Here is a 21,977-nt window from a genome sequence, read left to right on the forward strand (position 1 = left end):
GCCCATGATTTTGGAATTAGATATTTGAGCAGGTGTCCACATACTTTTGGAAAATATAGTAGTGTATATACAGCCTGAAACAAATACCTGCAAAATTGTGTAAATGTTCCTTACAAGCCAGAATGTACATTTAAACGTACTCTACCGGTTGCCTGTGCAGTTTGTCCTTTAGCTGCTTGAGACAAAATATCCTCAGAAAAGTATTGTTTACCCAACCTTTAGAGAGCCAGTAGGTATATGGTTCGGATTGGCACTGAGGTAAAGTTTATTTTAAATTGGATATTCGGTTTTCTCTCATCAATAGCTATTGAACCAAACATGCCATGACAATGGTATATTCTGACTCAGGCAAGAAGATTTGAAATCCGACTAAAAACATTCACACAAGTGCTGACTGTTCTCCATTCTCCCGATTCCGAATATACCATTTTCATTGTCATGGCAAGCTTAGTTCAATAGCTATTGACGAGAGAATACCGTCAATAGCTATTGTACGTTTAAATGTGATTTGTATTCAACATTCTGGCTTGTAAGGAAAGTTTGCTAAATGTAGCAGGCTGTCTATAACAATTAATATTGTATTACACCCTGATTAATCAGACTACCTGGGGGGCTGTGCTGCAGCTGGGGAGTATGCCGATGCCCAGAGGCTGATCTTTGAGTCTGAGCTGCATGGATGCGGCAGGAAGCTGGAGGTAGCCTATGCATGTTCAAATCTAAATGTTTGTTTTAAGTCTTCTAAATCTAAAGGCTGGTTTCCCGGACACATGTTAGCTAGACGATCATGTTAAGCTACAGTATCTTAAAATAGTTCCATATGTTAGATTTGAAAATATCACCCACTTAAACTCTAGGGGGTTAATGGACCAATTGGAAAGTGTGCACTGCACATTGTTCTCCTTGTGTGAACTGTAATGTTTTCCAATGGTGCCTGGTTCTTCAGGTGTCTGGTTGATGCTGTGTTGACAGGCTCTAGCTTCCAGTTCCTGCCTCACTCCCAGGACCACAAGCTTAAAATCCAGCTGGGGGCCTTCAGATTCCAACAGCAGAATGCTGGCTCAGGTATGACTTGAGTTTTCAAATTCACTGGCTCAACATTTTAGCTTTATTAAAAGGTTCTTCAACACAATTGATCTGGCAAGTGGAGGGCTGCTGGGCTCATATCCTAACAACCCTTACCATTGTGCCCTTAAGCAAGGCACTTAACCCACAACTTGCACTGGAAGTTGGCACTGCAACTTGACCCTGTGCTCCTCAACTGTGTGATGTGTGCTGTCCATAATTTAATTTGACGTAAGAACTTGCCCCTTGAGGGAATTCGTTTTGCACATTCAAAAGCATTGGTAATGTAAAAATGTGCTTTATATGATCATTCTATTCCCATTAGTTTACTTTTCTTTCTCCCAAGATGTGCAGTGTGAAGGAGACGCTGTCCTCAGCCCCATATCCATCCAGGAGTAGCTTGAGAGTTGATATGATCTACCTAACTCATGACACTGAATAGGCTATACAACATGTTTTAAATTAATGGACATGTGCTGCATTCTACTGCTTTGTTTTCATGTCCGTATATAATTTTAGTAAAATTCTGGGAAATGGTAGAATTTGTATTTAAGTACTACTTAAGTAGTTTCTTGGGGTATCTGTACTTTATTATTTATATGTTTGACAAATTTTACTTCACTACATTCCTGAAGAAAAGTATGTACTTTTTACTCCATAAATTTTCCTTGACACCCAAAAGTACTCGTTACATTTTGAATGCTTAGCAGGACAAGAAAATTGTCCAATTCACAAACTTAAAAGAGAAAATCCCTGGTCATCCCTATTGCATCTGATCTGGTGGACTCACTAAATACAAATGCTTTGTTTGTAAATTATGTCTGAGTATTGGAGTGTGCCCCTGGCAATCCGTAAATAAATAAATAAATATATACACACACACACACACACACACACTTACAACTTGCCGTCTGATTTGCTTAATGTAAGGAGTTTGAAATTATTTATACTTTTACTTTTGATACTTAAGTATATTTTAAAACCAAAAACTTTCAGAGTTTTACTCAAGTAGTATTTTACTGGGTGACTTTTACTTGAGTCATTTTCTATTAAGGTATCTTTACTTATACTATGACAATCAGGTACTTTTTCCACCACTGAAAGTTTATTGGAGGTTCTCAACTAAGAAGCAGAGAGCATTATGTGAATTAATATCAAACAGAATTTGTTATAAACTGTTTTAAGAGGACACCCCCTCCTCCCCATGCCCCTCATCCACTGCCAGTCAGCCTGTCATGGCCCATCGAAACTCCACCGAGACTATATAGAAATTCATTTTACACATATAATAGTTAGACAAAAGACGAGATTAAATTGACAATAGTCTGATGGGTCACAATGACCAATTTGTACATGAAGAGACGGGCACAGCTTCGAATTGACAGAGGCAAGGAAACAGAGCGCCAAAAAGTCACTTTTCCAAATCCTCCCACAGTCACATGCAGGTAAGACATTTTGATTTCTATATAGTATCAGAAAGGGCAGATTCTGTAGTTTCTAAAACACATTTTAAATAACAAAAATTCAAGAGGTGAGCTCTTTTTCAAAATATCACTTTTTTTCCAAGAATAACCGCTGTTCCATGCGTCCATGTGATCACTCGCAGCAGCATTGTTCAGGCTAGCAAAGCTTAGTAACACAACTTAAAATAGGCTATTCTGTTCCTCTGAAATGTTTCTTTACAAAATGACATTTTGATGGATTCAACTCTTGAATTGTTGCGTTTTTTGTTGTTTTGCATATAGCCCACAGCAGGGGTAGATAACCCTATTCCTAAAGCTACTTATGCTGGTCATACATTACACAATCGTAACAATTTTGACGTGCTCACATTTCCTGATTTCCTTGTCACAAATCTTTAATTCCGTCCATTCTCAACCCCAGGACGTGGGCGCTCACATTACGCGATTATTCCCTAGTTGATCCTGCCCTGCGTTTTTCAGTTGTCGGAGGAAGAAAATGCGTGTACATTATTATGTGCATAAACAGATGAAAAGAGACTGGGGAGCAGAATATGGACTGTCTCTTCTACGGCGGGAATTTGAGGCAAAATAAAACTTTCAATTCAAGTTATAGCCGGTATGTGTTGCTGCTTTCCTCCTTGCTGTCAATGTTTTGGTCTCACATGCTGAGTGCTCATTTACTACTGAAAAATGTTGTAGATATATTCCAATGAAGTTAGATCAATAATTGTCATTTAAATATACACGTAGGGAATATAAGAAAAATAATCCACTTGTTTAGAGAAAAACGCAGTTCATTTTTGAGTAAAGTAGTAATATGTTGGATGAGTGTGTTGGGGGCAACCCCCCTCCTCTCTGGGGGCTAGGTACCCCTTTGTGTTAATGAGGGTGTTTAGACAATGACTAGTCTAGTAGCGCTAGTTTATGCTAACTTGCTAGCTAGTAACTTCACTAGCAGTACGAGATATCACACCAAAGAAGCCATTAACGATAAGTAATAAACTAAAGATGCCAATTCAACAAGCATATTTCACACCACAGGCTGCTGAATTTACAAGATAACTTTTCATCGATTTTTGATTTCGGCACAAATGAAAATGTGGCACCCCGCATTTATTGATGTTTCAGCATTGTCTCAATATGAACAGTTCGTCGACTTAGCCCCGTGAGACACTCACACGCCGTTTCAAGCCTGAGGATGAAGCCTGAGATGGAATTGCCAGCTGACTGAAGCTGGATAGCTTTAGAAAACTCTAAGTAGATCTAGCTTCAAATCACAGTATACCTATCAGGGTGGCTTAACCATTGCCTACAGTAACAAACTAATGAAAATGCTGTGTTCTTTAAAAAAAAAAATCTGTATTCTAATGTTACCTAAGACCTTAATAAACACAACCACTTTTTTTCAGTGCAGTTTTTATATATGCGTCTTGGATACTAAATTGCTCCTGCCGCCATCTTGAAAAGAGGTTGTGAACATGGACTTTGCACACATATATTATGGCTATTCATCACCCCATAGTGTCTGAAATACTAGCTCATTTTATTTTGGGGGGGGATTTGTGCAGGAAATGTAAAGCATGCTAACTTGGGCAATTTAAGTTTGTAATTTGGATGAACTATCCCTTTAACGTTGAACAAACACGATCCGCAAAGCAACACAAGCAGTGAGTGACATTTTACGAGCCATCATTCATCAACAGTGGGGTCTATGGGTGTCTGTGTGGAAAAGCCTCTTGAGGAAGAAGAGCTGCAGGTAGCCCACCATGACGATGACCACACTCTGGACCGCAGACCACCAGGTGACATAGTTGTAGTTGAAGAGGAGAATGTAATGGTCCGCACCTCTCCTCATGCGAGCGTAGTTGTAGTGCCGCCACATGTGTAAAATGTGACCTTGTATCTTGTTGGTACTCTCCTAGAAAAAGGTTAGACATAATTGATGACATGTTTTCTAATCTGTTCAAATTGACATTATCAACTATAAGCCATAATGGCTCAGTGTTCGCTCCGGTTGTACAACTGATGTAAAATGCATTGGACACAATGTTTGTGCGAAAATAAATAAAGTGCATTTTCCCCCGTTCTGGTTAAAAACACCAATGATGAACATGTGTGTTTATTCCTCCGTTAAGTAAACCGGTATTCCTGTCCTGAAGATGTCAGCACCAACATGATGCATTATATTTTTCAGTAATTGTCTGCACAACAGAATGTTTACACAAGCACTGTGGAGACACCACACGAGTAGTGTAAATATTTTTGTGCAGACAAACTCATCAGAAATATCCTTCAGATTAATTGGGAAAGTCCAGAACCCTCTAGTGCAGGGACATCATGTACCTCAATGTTGGACAGAGTGTTGTTGAGGACTTTTTCTCCTTCCTTTGTCTCTCGCTGCATCTCCTCAGCACCCTCATAGTACACGCCGAAGTTGAGAAAGACTCGGACGCCACCAAAGTGGTTCTTATAGTTCCCCAAGCACATCTGATAAAAACCTAGAGATAGCAAACGGTTGATTCTCATCAACATGACAATTAACTTATGAACATAATACAAATGAAAGTTCACAGATGTCTGTGACTTTACCGGTCACTTCAGTTTGGAAGTTGATTTCACCAATGGTGTTGTCTGTTGAGGCCATGAGGGCCCCTTCTGGGGAAATGACGGTCACGTAAAGATGGTTGTCACTGGCTAGTCCTGTCACCCACTGGACCTGCACACACACATGGAACATTGCACAGCCATAATTACCTGATGTCCCTTGATAAAGTGTTATTTATGCACTACTTGATCTTGGTAAAGCTACTGTTAAACACACACACAGCTACCATTTTATCACAAAATGTATTTTTAGTCTTCCATTCAGTTATCTTAGTTCTACGTTGAAGCTAAGCAAAGATAAGAAGATAAGGAGTAAAATGTCTAGCTGGCTGATAAGTCCAAGGTCATGCAATACAAGCCAGGTTCCATAAAGTTACTGGGGTATTATTATAAGATAACTTTTAGTTGATGAAGAGTATAGGAACAAGCCATCTTCAAACAATATTATTGTAGCACATTTTATTGGCACAATACTGCGCAGATCATTTAGCAAAGGCAGGGAGTAGTCCCGAAAAGGGGTTTGAACTTGGGACCTTGTAATTGTCAACCCAACACAAGCTGTTCCCCCAACCTCTTGATGAGGTCGCTAGATGTTGGGTTAAGACAGTATGTAACTTTGGGCTCCCGAGTGGATCAACGGTCTATGGCACTGCATCTTAGTGCTAAAGGAGTCATAACAGACCCTGGTTTGATTCCAGGCTGTATCACAACCGGCCATAATTGGGAGTCCCATAGGGCGGTGCACAATCGGCCCAGCGCCGTCCGGGTTTGGCCGGGGTAGGCCGTCATTGTAAAAAATAATTTGTTCTTAACTGACTTGCCCAATAAAATGTTAAATAAAAGAAAACTGTAAAATGCACTTACCATGTAGGTTAGGTAGAAGTTCCCACTCTGGTGTGCAAAGTGCCAAAAGCACTCTAGCCCCGAGGCTGGCACCACGATGGCAAAGTCATATCGATCGGACCCTCGGAACAGGTTGTGGTCTTTCAGGCCTAAGCGGGGCTCTGTCTTTTGTCCGCCGCCCCCATGCCCCATAAGGAGTATGACGAGAACAGAGTACCACACCTCAACTTGCATGGTCTGCATTCATACACTCACAAAACTCATACTGTTTGGGAGTGGTAGACTATACTATACAATACTGTATCACGCCCAGGAGAATGATTAACCACAGTTGTGTTCATTAGGCACCAAACAGAAGAAAACTGCGTAAAACAGGGAGGAACTACCTGGACCAGTCCAAATAAGAAATGCTTATTTTAATTTTCCATTGCGTAATGTTAATAATTAAGCTTGTCCCCTAATGAACACGACCTAATTGTGTAAAATAAAAAGGTGCTCAACGGTAACGTGCTGCTAAACATCAGAGTCAGAACACAGAAACAAAAAAAACTCAAATCCACACCAAATATATGCACTGGAATGACATTTGTCAAAACGTGAGACTTTAATCAATTCCAACATAGATGTATAAGGAGCAGATCCCATTAGTAACACTTACATTAACAACAGGGCCGGGGTCAATTCGATTTTAATTCAGTCAAATGGAATGGAATTTAAGGCTGGGATTTTTATCCGATCAGTGGTCGATCCGCGTAATAGCGCACTTGAAATTCAAAAGGTCATTAGAGATTGAGCCAACATATGCAGCATTTACCGTGAATGCGGTCTCCACAAATGCAGGAACATTGCCTTTAAAAGGTGCATAGCCGAAAAGGGGCGATCGGATTGAATTGCCGGCCCTAATTGTTGACGGCGTTGTTACTGGTTGACTGAATTAAAATGGAATTCAGCCCAACCAGGGCGCATGAGGGCACTGAATACTAAAACCATCCATGGACTCAGCAGCGAGGTTTCTCTGGTGCTTCTGTAGTGGGCTTGGTGTTGAAGAGCCTCTTGAGGAAGAAGAGTTGCAGGTAGCCCGCCATGACGATGACCACACTCTGGACCGCAGACCACCAGGTGATGTATTTAGAGTTGGAGAGGAGGAGGTAGTAGTCGGCGCCTTTCCGCATGCGGCCAAAGTTGTAATGTCGAAACATGTGGAAGACGTAGCCCTCCACGCGATGGGAAGTCTCCTAAAAGTGGTTTGGAGAGTAGTGTTAAAACGTTTTTATTATTTAACACCAACTGACATGATTAATGCTGGAGATAGGCCGAATACATTCATTGAGTAATGTGGTGAACTACAACCTGCCTTGTGGTGTAGGCGGATCTATGGTACTGAACTGAGTTTAGTCACAGCCCTCTCGGCCAGGGTGTCACATTTAGCAGCAGTCGGCAGGGTTTGGGACTCAATGAGTGGCATAATATTGAACTGTATAACCCCTGGGCAGTCTACTGCATGTTGTCGCCCTACAGGTTGTTGAGGCCTCAGGCTGGTGGAATTGGTTGCTCCCTCCGCCCTTTGCAACCACTCAGAGCTTAAACAGGGGCCCTATGGGCAAGTTATTATGGTAAGATACAACAGATCATGGAAACTATTTAATAAACTGAAATAAAATGATTACCAAAAAAAAATGTGTAACCCCAAAAGCTTGGTTTTTAAGCTTTTGGGGGAGTTAATCTGCCGGGTAAATGCGGCCAGGATATGGTAACGATTCAGGAGATAGCTCGTCTATCAATAGCTAGCGGGGAAAGATTGTCTTGGTAGCTAACCTGATTCTTCGTACCTGTACTACTAAAGTTAAAACGCATCTGTTTGGTGTAAACATGGGTGAGTTTCTTCCATCATATTTTTGTTGCACCAGTCTTGGCACTATTCCTTTTAAATCCATGTCACATTGAGATTGACTTTATAATTGAAATCTAACCTATGGCCTGACCCATTACCTTATTTATTACTGCCCCCACCCCAGTTGCAAGAACTGACATCCCAAACAACAGCAGGAATGATGACAAAGGACACAAGGTCAGTTGGATAACAAAGCAAGCACCATCATGTAAGAAATATCTTCCTTTGTGTACAATCAGTGAAAGCATTACCATGTTTCTCTCAATACCACAAGATGGATGACTCAAGTAAAATTTGGTCTAGTGCTGTAGGTTGGTTCTTGGAATGCAGCAGTCATTACTTAAAGTATTTGGTTTATATATCAACTCTGGGGTAAATTTGATTAATTGTTTATGTTAAGATTTGTGAAATTTTAAGCGTTACTGTATTTCTTATATTGCGCTGATCTTTGAATTCTGAGACTTTATTGTCAATCTGTGTAAATGATTCAAATCTGATGGTACACCTCTTCAATACGTTCAGACCACATAATAGGTCAACAATATGATTATACAGGTATACTAATCGCAATTTCAACCGGTTATTCAGTACAGCACCGTAACGTAAAAACGTACTGAACGCAGCCACCGTGTTCTGGAGTCGGGTCTGTAAGAGGAGTGGCCTGGAGGCTGGGCCAAGGAAAAGTGAGCAAGTGGAGCTAAAGCCATGCACCCAAGGTCTCAGACAACACATGGAGGGGTGTTGCAGCACTCCCAATCACATAAGGGGCAGAGAGTGAAGAATGAGCCTGTTACTGACTGAACCATAACGAATTTAAAAAGGGGACATTTGAAAGAAACTGACTGATTTAAATGTGATTTTGAGTAAGAACTTCAGCCAATTGTTTTGTACTTAATTGCCCTAAATTTATATTTACAAAAAAATGTGTGGAAACGTAATTTTTTTTGTGGGCAAGTTTGTCACAGGTGTGACAATTAGCCTCCATTGTTTATCATGCATGCATCTGCCTTCTTGATTGATCCTGTAATTTCATTGGCTGTTTCTTTAAATACCGTCTTTTTTTGTTTGAGGTGTTGCTGTCTAAGTTGGGAGAATATATTTGATTCATCTTGATTTGAAGTTGAATTAATGTTCAGGTAGTGCTTCTCTCGAACCTGCACTAAAACCTGGTTTTTGTTTGTATAGTTCATGGCGTTCTCCTGTGTGTTCCTTGTCCTTTGACCAGGCTTAAAAGCGACAAGTCTGAGGTTGGTGGAGAAGGAGAAAATACAATGTGTAAACTTGCAAGTTGTTGCTGACCCTGATTTTGCCACTTAACCCAAACTTTTAAGCACAGCATTTGTAACATATTGTACGAATTGGATTATGTAGTACACAAAAAACGGGGACCTGTTTTGGCTCGTGAGCACCACTTTCAAAACTACTGGCTGAAATGATTACAAAGTTCTGGAGCATCACTTTAAGAACCTGCATGTTAGGCAGAGCTCCCCATGCTCTTCTTTAAACCTCGCAATATATGATACGTGATATCGGACAATAAGATTTTATTGCATGTGTACACTGACCTCATTCATTTCCATGTAAATGGACAAAAGTTATCGTAACATATTGGATCGTACATGCAGTCAAACCCCAAATAGAGCATTACCTCTATGGTGGACAGAGTGTTGTTCAGGTCTTTTTGGACTTTCTTCTTCTCCTCCTTCTGTTTCTGTTGGTCATCAGAACCGTCGTAGTACACTCCAAAGTTGAGGAAGACCTGCATGCTGCCAAATCGGTTGTGGAAGTTGCTGAAGCACATTTGATAGAAACCTAGAATTCAAAATAAAAATAAAAGTTACATACTTCCACCACATTTCAAATGGTGTACTACATTTTCTGTCATGCGCCTCGTGTGTGTGTGTGTGTGCACGTTCAAAAGGAGGAACAATGTACCGGTCTCCTCGGCAACAAAGTTGATTTGACCCGTAGCTTCGTCAATTTTGGACAACAGCAAGCCTTTAGGAGAGTTGACAGTGACGGATAAGTGTCTGTCGTTGCCAACACCAGTGACCCACTGGACCTAAACGCAGACAGATGGATCTCGTTCACTGTCTTATAGGACGACCATGTGCTGCGAACCATATGTTGGGGGCTCTGTAGACCGCCTCAGTAAATGACAACGGAGTAAGCCCTGAACAGATTGACTTTTTATCTGAATATTCTACATTTTAAGCCTTTTAATAAAACGTTCAGGCCAAGCCAGGCAGTAATTAGTAGGCATAACTTTACAAGATAAATATGTTGCACAATAAAAATATATCCTGTTATTGTACTACTAAACTAGAATAACGTCTTACCATAAAAGTCAAGTAGAAGCGCTCCCCTTGATGTGCAAAGTGCCAGAAGCACTCCAGTCCGGAGGCACGCAGCACGACAGCAAAGTCATACTGGTCCGCTCCCCAGAACAAGTCCTTGTCCGCTGGTAGGCCCGGATGGGGGCCCGCCAAGGGATCACCCAAACCCTGACCCCCCAAACCCAATAGAGCCAGGAGCACAACTAAGGATACCCCACATAACATGGCTGGTCCTCTTGAAAGGATACGTTTTAATAGCAATGACGTGCAGGTTGCTACTGTCTGCCAGTGTGGATGTGTCGTGGCTTGTGGGACAAGAAATGATTAACTACAACCCATACGTCTGCTTCACTAAAAAGGTGGGCTCCGGGGTGAAGTTTCCCCAAGGTACAGATCTAGGATCTGCCCCCCCCCCCCCCCCCCCCCTTTATACACTAAACCAATAGTGGGGGAAGTGCAAAACTGGCCCAAGGTCAGCATCTAGGGGCAACTTCCTCCTACTCCCTATGATGGTTGGAGTTGTGTGGTATGAGAAAATACAGGTCCCTTCACATATGGCGTCGACTAAGCTGGTCCCAGTTCCCTCCCTAGCCTTTCCCCTCAGCCATGACCCTTTAGCGTTTGCGGATCTGAAGGGTCTGGACAGGTATAAGCAGTGTAAAAGGTGAAGCTTCCATTATATTGCTTCCACCTTAGAGATCTGCCAACATCAAAGGGCTACAGGAAGGGGAAGGGAGCGAATTGGAACCAGTGCTTCACATACGGCTTTCTGTGTACAGCAAATCATTCACCAGTTCCAAGTGGGCTTTTTGAAGTGCTGCTATCTTCTATACAGTCAGTAATATTGACAAAGAAATCAGGATTTGAGAGGTAGAAATGAAGTTCATTTAAATGGGAGCCCGGTAAAAGTTAGCATGAAAGGGTTCAAAACAGAAGTACATAACATACTGTATAATCTCATAACAAGAGCATTTAAAAACAGCGGAGTCCTCATACATTACATTATCCAGTCCATCAAATATCAAATTAAAAAATGATAAATGGTTAATCAGAATTATTTTAAGATCAGTATGATAGGAACTTCCCCTGTATACATACGAGAGTATAACATAGGAGTGTATAGCATGGAATACTTGAGGGAAGCACATGCACATACTTTTGTGTGAAAGCTCATAAGGTTGTGTAAAGTACTGTATTTAGACTTGATAAAAGTAAATACCATACAGTACCATGTAAGCATTTGACTGTTTGAGATAACCGTTGACTCTGCTGGAGTCATATAGTCCATTACACACAAATTACAATTTGAAAAAGGTAGACTCAGCGTTATGACGTTGCCACGACCAGCACCGCAGACATTGAGATGAGTGTGATGCAAGACTTGGCTCTCACAGAGTATCTGCCAATATGCACGGGTGTGCTTCACGCTGCTAAAGTGGTAGCTACGACGGCACCAAAACAGCAGAAAAGTTTAGCCTCGTGCTTCAACGCTCTTAGTTGTTGCGGAAAATGGCCCAGTAATCGCTGTTAACTTCGTGCAACACTGAGTTTACCTTTAAATTAGAGCACAGTTAAAAAAATTATCATAGTCTTCTTACTTCCTATTCAAATAACCACGATGCTAACTTTCGGCTAATGAATAACCAGTTCCTATGCCTTTAAAAATGGTCAACTTCACAGCAAATTTGTCAGACACATTAGTAAAAGTTGATGTGATTGCCTCATGCAGAATTCAAACTGCTGATTATAGTAGTTCTCTACCATCTTGCTGGCATCAATTATTCATATTTCATATGCCTCCTTCCCCACCCCAACTCATCGAACTCCTACAAGTGGTAAACACTTTTTTTGGTATGCAAAAACAACAGGATTCACCAGCAATATATCCAGCAATATATCCAGCAATATACTGTTTTCATAAAAAAGTATGATATGGTTATAGTAGTGGTTAACACCAATTCCAGCGCATTGTTTTTCCCAGAGGTGCAGCTATCTACGGCCAGGCAAGGACACTTAAGCCTAATTTATACCCTACATATGGATGCAAGATCTCCAATTAGCTACGTAAAATGGCAACCCTGCATAGTTCTGTAGTCAAAATACGCAGACGTGTGCAGCCCAGCAATTTGTAACTCGATACAAGTACAAGATTGTCATTTTGAGTAGCTAATTGAGTTCTTGCGTTGCGTATGTACGTGAGGTATAAATTAGGCTTTACTCACTCACACACACCCCCCCCTTCCAGAGTGAGGAAGAGCAGAAAACAACAAGTGTCTTTAAAAGGAAGTCAATAACTAAACAACGGAACAGTCCTCTGAGATACAGTGGATCCTCCCTTTAGGCGGCAATTTAGTAAATGTTTACTGTGTAGTATGTTGTGTTTCAGTCTGTTTTAGGACTATAGCGCACTTTCATTTGATCTTTAAAACAGGTTTCAATGGGTCTCTTGATCTTTTGATTCCTGCTCCATGTCAGCTACTTGTAGACGTGATGGTCAGAAGCACCATTGTCCACGCGGTTGTATAGAACTTGAGTCTTCCTGATAGCTGGGTCGTGTTCATTAGGGCACGCAATGGAAAATATTTAGCAAAATAAAACAAAAATGTACGTTTCTTATTGGACAAGTCTGCATAGGCCCTTTCCTGTTTCAGTCCGTTTTCTTCTGTTTGATGCCTAAATGAACAGGACCCTGGTGTCAGAGACCGGTTCCAAAGATTGTTCCAGACAGTTCCTGTACGAAGCTGCTCATAATGTGAGAGGTCAGACTGAGAACTCGGCGCCGGCTTTCCGGGAGCTAGTAGTGAGTAGCCGACGCAGTCGGAGACCGGCAAACGGGTTGATCCACAGCAGGGACGGCTGGCCCCCAAACACGCTCCTCATGCCCTCCCAGCGAACTTGCCTCTCCCACGTGGGCTTCTCATTCTTCAGACGCTCAATCTCCTAGTAACACGCGCACACACACACACACACACACACACACAGAGGGGTAAACGGCAACAAAAGGTGAGAATTCAATAAAAGTTGAGCTAATGGTCAAATAACCACAATGGTAAATTAGCCTGTCATAGGTCACGAGTCTCATCAACATCACTAAGTTTCTTCTTTCTTAAATTATTAACAATTTTCTGAAGGAGGCTGATGTCTCATTTGTAAATAGGCCCCATTTCCCTCCTGATTCTATTGACAAATGAGACTTCACTACCATGGCCATGTGCTTGTTCAGAGGGGCAGAATCTTATTGTTGATAGAAATGGTCAATGTAGAATGGCGTTCTGTAATGCCTTTGCCCTACTGAATAAGCCCTGCATGTCTATCTATGGTTTGTCTATGTAGTTTGGCTCCTCACCGTCTTGTTGCAGATGGAGTGGACCTGAGAATGTAATGTGTAACATGGAAACAATTCTTAAATCATGCACAATACTCTATCTAATCTACATTGTATATCTAAAGGTTGTGTGTTCAATTCCCACAATAAATCACATAACACAAATTCAAAATGTATGCAATCACCGTGCAGAAACTTACTTAGGATAAAAAATATTTAAAAAAATGTCTGCTAAGTGGCATATACTGTTAATCTCCTCACTGTCTCATCGTTGCAGATGGAGTGGACCTGAGTGCCAAACATGATAGCTGTGAAGCTGAGGAAGAGGAGGCCCTCAAGGCAGAGGAAGATCATCAGCATCACCGTCACCGGAGGGGAAAAGTCACTGCACTCTGGAGGGGCAGAAACATCATCCAGCATAATGACATCAACACTGACCTCAATGTAGTTATATTTGAAGCTGCGACCCTGAATTTGAAAATCAACAAAACGGCTGCCCCGCCACTTGGTTTGCGATAAAGCTGAGGGGTGGGGGCAAAAGGAAAAATAACCCCTATCAAATTCATAGATGGAGCTATGGATGCAAAGAATGATAGTCCACCAAATTAAAATGGTCATTTTAAGCATATTTTAAAGCTGTAACATTTTATGAACAAAGACTTTGTTTACAAACAATTGAGTCAAACAACCTTACAATGCTGATCATAAATATTCAGCCCCTTGGATTTCTTCACATTTTATTCTGTTACAAAGTGGGATTAAAATGGATGAAATTGAATTTTTTTTGTCAACGATCTACACAAAATACGATGTATATATATTATTACATAAAAAATAAAAAAAAGTTAGACATACAGTTGAAGTTGGAAGTTTACATACACCTTGGCCAAATACATTTAAACTCTGTTTTTCACAAATCCTGACATTTAATCCTAGTAAAAATGCCCTGTCTTAGGTCAGTTAGGATCACCACTATATTTTAAGAATGTGAAATGTCAGAATAATACTAGAGAGAATGATTTATTTCAGCTTTAATTTCTTTCATATTCCCAGTGGGTCAGAAGTTTACATACACTCAATTAGTATTTGGTAGCATTGCCTTCAAATTGTTTAACTTGGGTCAAACGTTTTGGGTAGCCTTCCACAAGCTTCCCACAATAAGTTGGGTGAATTTTGGGCCATTCCTCCTGACAGAGTTAGTGTAACTGAGTCAGGTTTGTAGGCCTCCTTGCTCGCACACGCTTTTTCAGTTCTGCCCACAAATTTTCAATAGGATTGAGGTCAGGGCTTTGTGATGGCCACTCCAATACCTTGACTTTGTTGTCCTTAAGCCATTTTGCCACAACTGTGGAAGTATTCTTGGGGTCATTGTCCATTTGGAATACCCATTTGCGACCAAGCTTTAACTTCCTGACTGATGTCTTGAAATGTCGCGTCAATATATCCACATCATTTTCAATTCCACATGATGCCATCTATTTTGTGAAGTGCACCAGACCCTCCTGCAGCAAAGCACCCCCACAACATGATGCTGCCACCCTCATGCTTCATGGTTGGGATGGTGTTTTTCGGCTTGCAAGCCTCCCCCTTTTTCCTCCAAACATAAACGATGGTCATTATGGCCAAACAGTTCTATTTTTGTTTCATCAGACTAGAGGACATTTCTCCAAAAAGTATAATCTTTGTCCCCATGTGCAGCTGCAAACCATAGTCTGGCTTTTTTATGGCGGTTTTGGAGCAGTGGCTTCTTCCTTGCTGAGCGGCCTTCAGGTTATGTCGATATAGGGTTCATTTTACTGTGGATATAGATACTTTTGTACCTGTTTCCTCTAGAAACTTCACAAGGTCCTTTGCTGTTGTTCTCTAGGAGACAGAACGCGTCTTCTTCCTGAGCGGTATGACGGCTGCGTGGTCCCATGGTGTTTATACTTGCGTACTATTGTTTGTACAGATGAATGTGGTACCTTCAGGCATTTGGAAATTGCACCCAAGGATGAACCACACTTGTGGAGGTCTACAATTTCTTTTCCTAAGGTCTTGGCTGATTTCTTTCGATTTTCCCATGATGTCAAGCAAAGAGGCACTGAGTTTGAAGGTAGGCCTTGAAATACATCCACAGGTACATCTCCAATTGACTCAAATGATGACAATTAGCCTATCAGAAGCTTCTAAAGCCATGACATCATTTTCTGGAATTTTCCAAGCTGTTTAAAGGCACAGTCAACTTAGTGTATGTAAACTTCTGACCCACTGGAATTGTGATACAGTGAATTATAAGTGAAATAATCTGTCTGTAAACAATTGTTGGAAAAATACCTGTCTCATGCACAAAGTAGATGTCCTAACCCACTTGCCAAAACCATAGTTTGTTAACAAGACATTTTTGGAGTTGGAGTTTTAATGACTCCAACCTAAGTGTATGTAAACTTCCGACTTCAACTGTACATACATACATGAATACAGTTGAAGTTGGAAGTTGTAGACCTCCAAAAGTCTGGCTCATCCTTGGGAGCAATTTCCAAATGCCACGTTCATCTGTACAAACAATAGTACGCATCTTTAGTATGAAAACTAGCATAGCCATGTCAGCAAATGACTGCTGTCTGAACACACACAAATCTTATTGTCATTTGTAACTTGCTGTTTGGACAGTCAGTATTCCAAAACAGATTTGATAAACAAAACTGATTTGAGCATTAAGGCCTGCAGTGTGAACAAGGCTTAAGAGCTTTGCACACCTGGATTGTGCAATACTTGCCCATGATTCTTTTAAAAATTATTCAAACTCTGTAAAGTTGGCTGTTTGTACATTGCTAGACAGCCATTTTCAAGTCTTGCCATAGATTGTCAAGTAGAATTAAGTCAAAACTGTAACTAGGCCTCTCAGGAACATTCCTTGTCTTGGTAAGAAACTCCAGTGTAAATTTAGCCTTGCGTTTTAGGTTGTCTTGCGGAAAGTTTAACTGGTCTCCCAGTTTCTGGTGTAAATCAGACTGAACCAGGTTTTCCTCTAGGATTTTGCCTGTGCTTAGCTCCATTCTGATTCTTTTTATCCTGAAAAAAAAACTTCACAGTACTTGCCGATGACAAGCATACCCATAACATGATGCAGCCACCACCATGCTTGAAAATATAGTGTGCGCTCCTCTTTGATGTGTTGGACTTTCCCCGAACTTAACGCTTGTATTTAGGACAAAAAGTGAATTTCTTCGCCACATTTTTTGCCATATTACTTTAGTGCCTTGTTGCAAACAGGATGCATGTTTTGTAATATTTTTATTCTGTACAGGCTTCCTTCTTTTCACTCTGTCAATGAGGTTAGTATGGTGAAGTCACTACAATGTTGTTGAGCCATCCTCAGTTTTCTCCTATCACAGCCAATAAATTCTGTTTTAAAATCACCTTCGGTGATGTTGAAATTTCCTTCCTCTCCGGCAACTCAGTTAGGAAGGACGCCTGTATCTTTGTAGTGACTAGGTGTGTTGATACAACATCCAAAGCCTAATTAGTAACTTCACCATGCTCAAAGGGATATTCAGTGTGTGCTTTTTATGTTGCCCTTCTTTGCGAAGCATTGGAAAGGCTCCCTGTTCTTTGTGGTTGAATCTGTGCTTGAAATTCACTACTCAACTGAGGGACCTTACATATAATTGTGTGTGTGGTATACAGAGATGAAGTAGTCATTCAAAAATCACGTTAAACCCTATTATTGCACACAGAGTGAGTCAATGCAACTTATTGTTTGATAATTATTTTAAATATTTTAATTACAAACTTCTCTCATCGCTGGAACTCCCCAACGGGCTCAGGAGATGAGAAGGTCGAGTCATGCAACGCTTCTTAACACCCGCCCGCTTAATGCGGAAGCCAGCTGCCCCAATGTCCCCGCCACAAGGAGTCGCTAGAGCGCGATACAACTACATTGAAGTCAATGTAGTTGTATTTAAAAGGAACAGTATATTTAGACAACGACTCATATAATGACACTCACCACTCCACTGGACTTTGACACATGTTACGAACTGGTACCCACTCAGGGTGAGAGCGTGGGTGGAGATCATCGCTATATACATCTGAAAAAAAGTAGGAATTATGACTTAACTGTAGTATTGATGGTAAAACATTCATTTTCAATTCATTGTGCATTGACAATAGCCATAGGCATAAAGACACAAAAAGACACCTGACGACCACAGCCTATATGATCACAGCCTATCCTTATAACAAATTGGATTTCTCCTATCTGGCGAGAGTTAAAAAGCACAGCAGCACCAATGTTTCCTTGTAGCAATCAGTTAACAGGGACTGGTTGGTTTACGGGCTTTTATTATATGCAAGGTGAGAAGATGCCACAAATAAAGATGACATTTTTTTTTTTGTCAAACCCATTGTTTCCATGCAAAACTACACAATAGCGATGTCAGTCGCAAAAAAAAGGAAAGTCATAATTTTGTTAATAATTAGTTGATTAATTGACTGATGTACTAGAAATGCATTTCGCCATTTCCATTGTGCACCTGGACTTAAACAATGTGGATCTGAGATGGAACTCACAGTGAAGAGGACAAAGAAGCGCTGGTTGTTCTCTCCGACACAGTTGTTTACCCATGGACAGTGGTGATCCATCTTACGGATGCAGCGCTTACAAATACTACAGGAGAAGGAAACAAAACCATGGTCATTAGGCACCAAACGGAAGAAAATTTACTGAAACTGACAGGGACTACTTGGACTGCTCCAATATGAAATGTTCCTTTTTGTTTTCCATTGCAAAAGTTTTACTACGGCGTGGACTAATGAACAGGACCCGGTATATTGGCCTAAATAGAGAATTTTGCCTAGTTACTCGACCAGGAAAAAAAAAACTGGCCCTAGATACCATAAAGCATAATACAGAAAGGACACAACACATTTCTTTCTCACCTGCAGTGGTGGGCTCTCTCAGGTTTGATGCTGCAGCATTTGGGACACTTATAGATGACTTCTCCTGGTTTCAGCTTCAGGCTCTCCATGTATTTCGTGGTGGCGTTGCCTTTGGGCACAGCTCCCTAAAAACAGACAAGGATGGACAGAATGGACACAGGCAGACTGACATGTTTGGACAGACTCCTTCAAAACTTCAAGGAAACTCCTCGTAAGTCAGTTCTTTCATTGCTAATAGGACAACACATGGTTCCTATAATGTGCCCATGAGCATCAGTGCTCTCATATGACATTCTTTCTGACTGTTTATTTTACTGCTTGTATGGTCCGTCTTGCCCTCCATTCAAAGTCACTCGCTTCAAGTCACCCAACATTACAATGCATCCTCGCTTCTTTGTTACGGTGGGCCCTAATGAGCGCGGCCCTGCAGTGGTCAGTTCACTCACCGGGTCGGTGAGCATGGTGCGCAGGTGCGAGCTGAGTGCCAGCACGGCCAGGCAGTTGAAGACCACGCCGTTGACCACAGCGTACCAGAAGCTCTTGGAGGGCAGCAGCATGACAAAGGTGACCACAAAGTCGGCGTAGAGCACGAGGAACCAGGTGATGAAGGCACAGACCATGCCACAGCCGTCCTGGATGAACCACACCCGTTCCGCCTCCCCTACTGCGGAACCCGCTGCAGCCTCCTCCCTGTCCAGCAGGGGGTGCTGTTGCTCTACATCTCGCAGCCGATGACCTGAAGACATGCTGCCCTGGAGGGAGAGACAGAAAAAGGGGATATGAAAGCACAGAAAGAAAAATATAGTATTTGTTCAAATAAAATGCTTTGGTCTAATTGTGGACATAGGCTATTAAGCCCTACTTCGTGCCCGTTGACTAATTAGGCGTACTTTGTACTCACTTTTTGTTAGTGTCCTTTAGAGTGCCATTGTGTCCAATCTTCAGCACTACTGATGAGAGCATCCAGGGCCTGACTTCTCAGGCCACATAGTTTAAAGTGAAACAGCCTTGCTGTAACAGGGGTGTATTCATTACAGAAACCATTTACAGTTTAAGAATCAAAAGGAAGCAAACAGAGAAAATGGATCGAAAGGGGAGTGCCCTAACTAGGGTCTATTCAATACAGAAACTGTTGACCGTTTAAGAACCATACGGAAGCAAACAGCAAAGATAGAGTTTATATTGGACACATTCAGGTAGGACCCTCCCCGTTTCGCTTGCTTCTGTTTAAGCGGAATGAATACACCCCTGAATTTATCCAATATAAACTCTCGATTGCGTTTCCATTTGTAATGATTTCTCCAAACAATTGCAAAACTAGCGTTTCTATTAGACAGATGCAGGTAGGTACCAGCCTGTTTGCGGAACCTGTCCAATAGAAACGGACATTTTATTTCGTTTGGTAACTGTTTTGTGTAATGATTACGGTGACAGTTCAACAATCCATCTATAAATCAGAGGTCAACATCTGATCCAGTAACAATGTTGTGTGCACAGCAGATGGAATACCATTTGCACATCCCTTTTAAACAAAGACCTTTGAGAATATGGCATTATGCAGCTTGCTAGCTAACGAAGTCGTAAACACATAAAAATACAGCTAGCTTGCTATTAGCATTGCTAGCCCTCCGTGGTGGTTGATGTCAATAGGTTGTGCAGTAGCAAAGTTCATTGAACTACTTAAGAAACAAAGGCTTGACATCCGACAGTAGTAAGCTAGTGTTGTCAAACTTATCTATTTGACTGATAAACGTTAGCTAGGTAACGTTAGCACTTCTAGCCAGCTGTCGGCTAACATTTACAACTGTCTAACATTAGTGAGCAGCTGTAGGTATTTGCGCTAGCATTATTAACGTTAAATATTAACTAAATGCTTACCCTCAGACAGTTTACAAGTTTCCTTCTCATGGAATAATGCTTCAATTTCATTCATGACAGAGCCCCACTCAAGGCAAGTAGCTAGGCTAACGCTAGCTACACAACAATGTTTGGGAAGGTGCATTTCCGGTATGGGAGAATATATCGAGAACTGTCCAATTTTGTTATGATCAGATTTGTATACTTAAAAAAACATGTTTTAATCATTTAGCTACTTATTTAGTTTATTAAATCAGAAGTTTTTGTACAACAGGCAAACATTTGCTTTTTGAAGTTACAAAAATTATGTAAAGAGACTACTCGGTAAACCTACCTGTGTACTGTAGGGTTTAGCCACTGGGCCCCTCCCATATTTATGTTACCTATGTCACTGCATGTGGTGGGGTCCCAGGCAGTACTAAACAAGGTGCCATAAAATATTGAATAAAGAACATTTGACATTTTGGAGGATCATTCCTGTAAGAATGTGAGAATGCATAAAGCAATAACACGTTTTGAAACAGGCCCTGAAATAGTTTGAACATATATTCACATCATTTAATTACAACATGTGGGACTTTAATTCAATCATTCCTTGGTTATGGAAACCTAGTTCTAAAAACATGAAGTGATAATATTGTGTGTAAAATTCAGTTTTAGGCCAATACATTGACTCTGTGTATGTATTTTCTAGTATTTTTCTAGTCAGTAGACCCATTTTCACTGAATCTGATTGTGTGTCGAAACCTGCTTGGGATCTGCTTTTGTTTCGGTCAGGGGCATTTGTATAGCATACATTGTTCACTGACTGTAATTATTATTATCTTACATGATGTATGCTCTGGCAGTGAGCTAGCTCGAAGGACAAGATTAATGTACTGCATGTATTGTAGCCTAATCTTCTTATAAATTGTTAAACAAATATGTGGCATTTCCTGTCTGAAATGTGCTAGTTATTGTTTTCCCAAATTAGTGTCATCCCAAACTAATGCAATATGGCATAATTACAGACCGCAATTCGGGGCATTTCTTGATGTGGTCGTTCCTTGGTATTAGGAAACATCCATTGGTGCTTGCCATTGGTCAGTTCCGATGTTTTGAGAGTGATGGTTTCTCTGATGATTTTTGTAGGATAATGAATGTGGCAGGTTAGGATAATTCATGTTGCAGGTTAGGTGAATTAGGATGGTGGGTTAGGAGAATGAGGTTAAGGTTAGGAAAAGGGTTAGGCGTAGCTACAATGATACAGTTGTCAACAACTGTTGTCCCTGACGCGAAAGCAATGACCACGGACCAATGGCGAGCATCAATGGGTGGAACTTGAAATTAAGAAATGCCGATATCAGAAAATGCCCCTAATTGCAGTCTGTAATTACATCCTTCTCAACTAATGTGCTAACTAAATCAGACCTGGGTTCAAATACTATTTGAAATAATTTCAAATACTTTAGCTGGGATAGTTTGAGCTTGCCTGGTGCAATGGAACCAATAGAATAGTCTTCCCATCTGGGACTCCAGGCAGGCTTCGGCAATCGCTAAAAGTATTAGAACATTTGTAAATAGTATTTCAACCCAGATCTGTTAAAAATAAATAGAAGGGAGTATGTCACTCACAGGAGGTTGGTGTCACCTTAATTGGGGAGGACGGGCTCATGGTAATGGCTGGAGCGGAA

At 41.1% G+C, this 21,977-nt stretch overlaps 3 protein-coding genes and 1 long non-coding RNA gene across 8 annotated transcripts; 1 reads left to right on the top strand and 3 right to left on the bottom strand.

The window, feature by feature from the left end:
• Window positions 1–2,145: 2,145 nt before the first annotated feature.
• On the bottom strand, window positions 2,146–6,243 carry LOC115197074 (transmembrane emp24 domain-containing protein 6). The gene is made up of 4 exons (XM_029758255.1): window positions 5,994–6,243; window positions 5,115–5,241; window positions 4,869–5,023; window positions 2,146–4,443 (listed from the first exon to the last, which is right to left on the bottom strand). The coding sequence occupies exons 1-4, from the start codon at window positions 6,213–6,215 to the stop codon at window positions 4,222–4,224; spliced, it is 726 nt and encodes a 241-aa protein (XP_029614115.1). The 5' UTR covers window positions 6,216–6,243; the 3' UTR covers window positions 2,146–4,221.
• Window positions 6,244–6,540: 297 nt separating this feature from the next.
• On the bottom strand, window positions 6,541–10,576 carry LOC115197073 (transmembrane emp24 domain-containing protein 6-like). Its single transcript, XM_029758254.1, has 4 exons — window positions 10,203–10,576; window positions 9,799–9,925; window positions 9,512–9,675; window positions 6,541–7,207 (listed from the first exon to the last, which is right to left on the bottom strand). The coding sequence occupies exons 1-4, from the start codon at window positions 10,422–10,424 to the stop codon at window positions 6,971–6,973; spliced, it is 750 nt and encodes a 249-aa protein (XP_029614114.1). The 5' UTR covers window positions 10,425–10,576; the 3' UTR covers window positions 6,541–6,970.
• On the top strand, window positions 7,214–8,803 carry LOC115197084 (uncharacterized). The gene is made up of 3 exons (XR_003878958.1): window positions 7,214–7,585; window positions 7,988–8,040; window positions 8,452–8,803. It is a non-coding gene; the product is annotated as an uncharacterized LOC115197084 (long non-coding RNA).
• A 485-nt stretch (window positions 10,577–11,061) lies between the features above and the next one.
• LOC115197070 (palmitoyltransferase ZDHHC7) lies at window positions 11,062–20,683 on the bottom strand. Of its 5 annotated transcripts, none has more exons than XM_029758246.1 (9): window positions 20,639–20,683; window positions 19,349–19,458; window positions 18,894–19,199; window positions 18,448–18,572; window positions 18,079–18,175; window positions 17,516–17,597; window positions 13,786–13,916; window positions 13,546–13,569; window positions 11,062–13,139 (listed from the first exon to the last, which is right to left on the bottom strand). In XM_029758246.1, exons 3-9 carry the CDS (start codon window positions 19,191–19,193, stop codon window positions 12,960–12,962), a joined length of 939 nt encoding a protein of 312 aa, XP_029614106.1. In that variant the 5' UTR covers window positions 19,194–19,199; window positions 19,349–19,458; window positions 20,639–20,683; the 3' UTR covers window positions 11,062–12,959. The 5 variants fall into 5 exon arrangements, with proteins under 5 accessions (XP_029614106.1, XP_029614109.1, XP_029614107.1 ...); XM_029758249.1 differs by having other exon boundaries at window positions 19,349–19,454; window positions 20,639–20,657; XM_029758247.1 differs by lacking the exon at window positions 20,639–20,683 and adding an exon at window positions 20,326–20,631 and having other exon boundaries at window positions 19,349–19,454.
• Between the last annotated feature and the right edge of the window lie 1,294 nt (window positions 20,684–21,977).

The sequence above is a fragment of the Salmo trutta genome, chromosome 7 (assembly GCF_901001165.1).
Source record: "Salmo trutta chromosome 7, fSalTru1.1, whole genome shotgun sequence".
NCBI classification, from domain to species: domain Eukaryota; kingdom Metazoa; phylum Chordata; class Actinopteri; order Salmoniformes; family Salmonidae; genus Salmo; species Salmo trutta.

What these genes read in the sequence shown, in the direction of transcription:
- LOC115197074 (XM_029758255.1), bottom strand. Translation starts at nt 6,215, where the DNA reads ATGCAGACCATGCAAGTTGAGGTGTGGTACTCTGTTCTCGTCATACTC. An exon ending in CTTCCAAACTGAAGTGACCG is followed by an intron (nt 5,024 to 5,114) that starts GTAAAGTCACAG and finishes TGCTATCTCTAG; the next exon opens with GTTTTTATCAGATGTGCTTG. An exon ending in ACACTCTGTCCAACATTGAG is followed by an intron (nt 4,444 to 4,868) that starts GTACATGATGTC and finishes ACCTTTTTCTAG; the next exon opens with GAGAGTACCAACAAGATACA.
- LOC115197073 (XM_029758254.1), bottom strand. Translation starts at nt 10,424, where the DNA reads ATGTTATGTGGGGTATCCTTAGTTGTGCTCCTGGCTCTATTGGGTTTG. An exon ending in GCTTCTACTTGACTTTTATG is followed by an intron (nt 9,926 to 10,202) that starts GTAAGACGTTAT and finishes GTCTGCGTTTAG; the next exon opens with GTCCAGTGGGTCACTGGTGT. An exon ending in ACACTCTGTCCACCATAGAG is followed by an intron (nt 7,208 to 9,511) that starts GTAATGCTCTAT and finishes AACCACTTTTAG; the next exon opens with GAGACTTCCCATCGCGTGGA.
- LOC115197070 (XM_029758246.1), bottom strand. Translation starts at nt 19,193, where the DNA reads ATGTCTTCAGGTCATCGGCTGCGAGATGTAGAGCAACAGCACCCCCTG. An exon ending in GAGAGAGCCCACCACTGCAG is followed by an intron (nt 18,176 to 18,447) that starts GTGAGAAAGAAA and finishes CTTCTCCTGTAG; the next exon opens with TATTTGTAAGCGCTGCATCC. An exon ending in TGTCAAAGTCCAGTGGAGTG is followed by an intron (nt 13,917 to 17,515) that starts GTGAGTGTCATT and finishes CTGCCCCTCCAG; the next exon opens with AGTGCAGTGACTTTTCCCCT.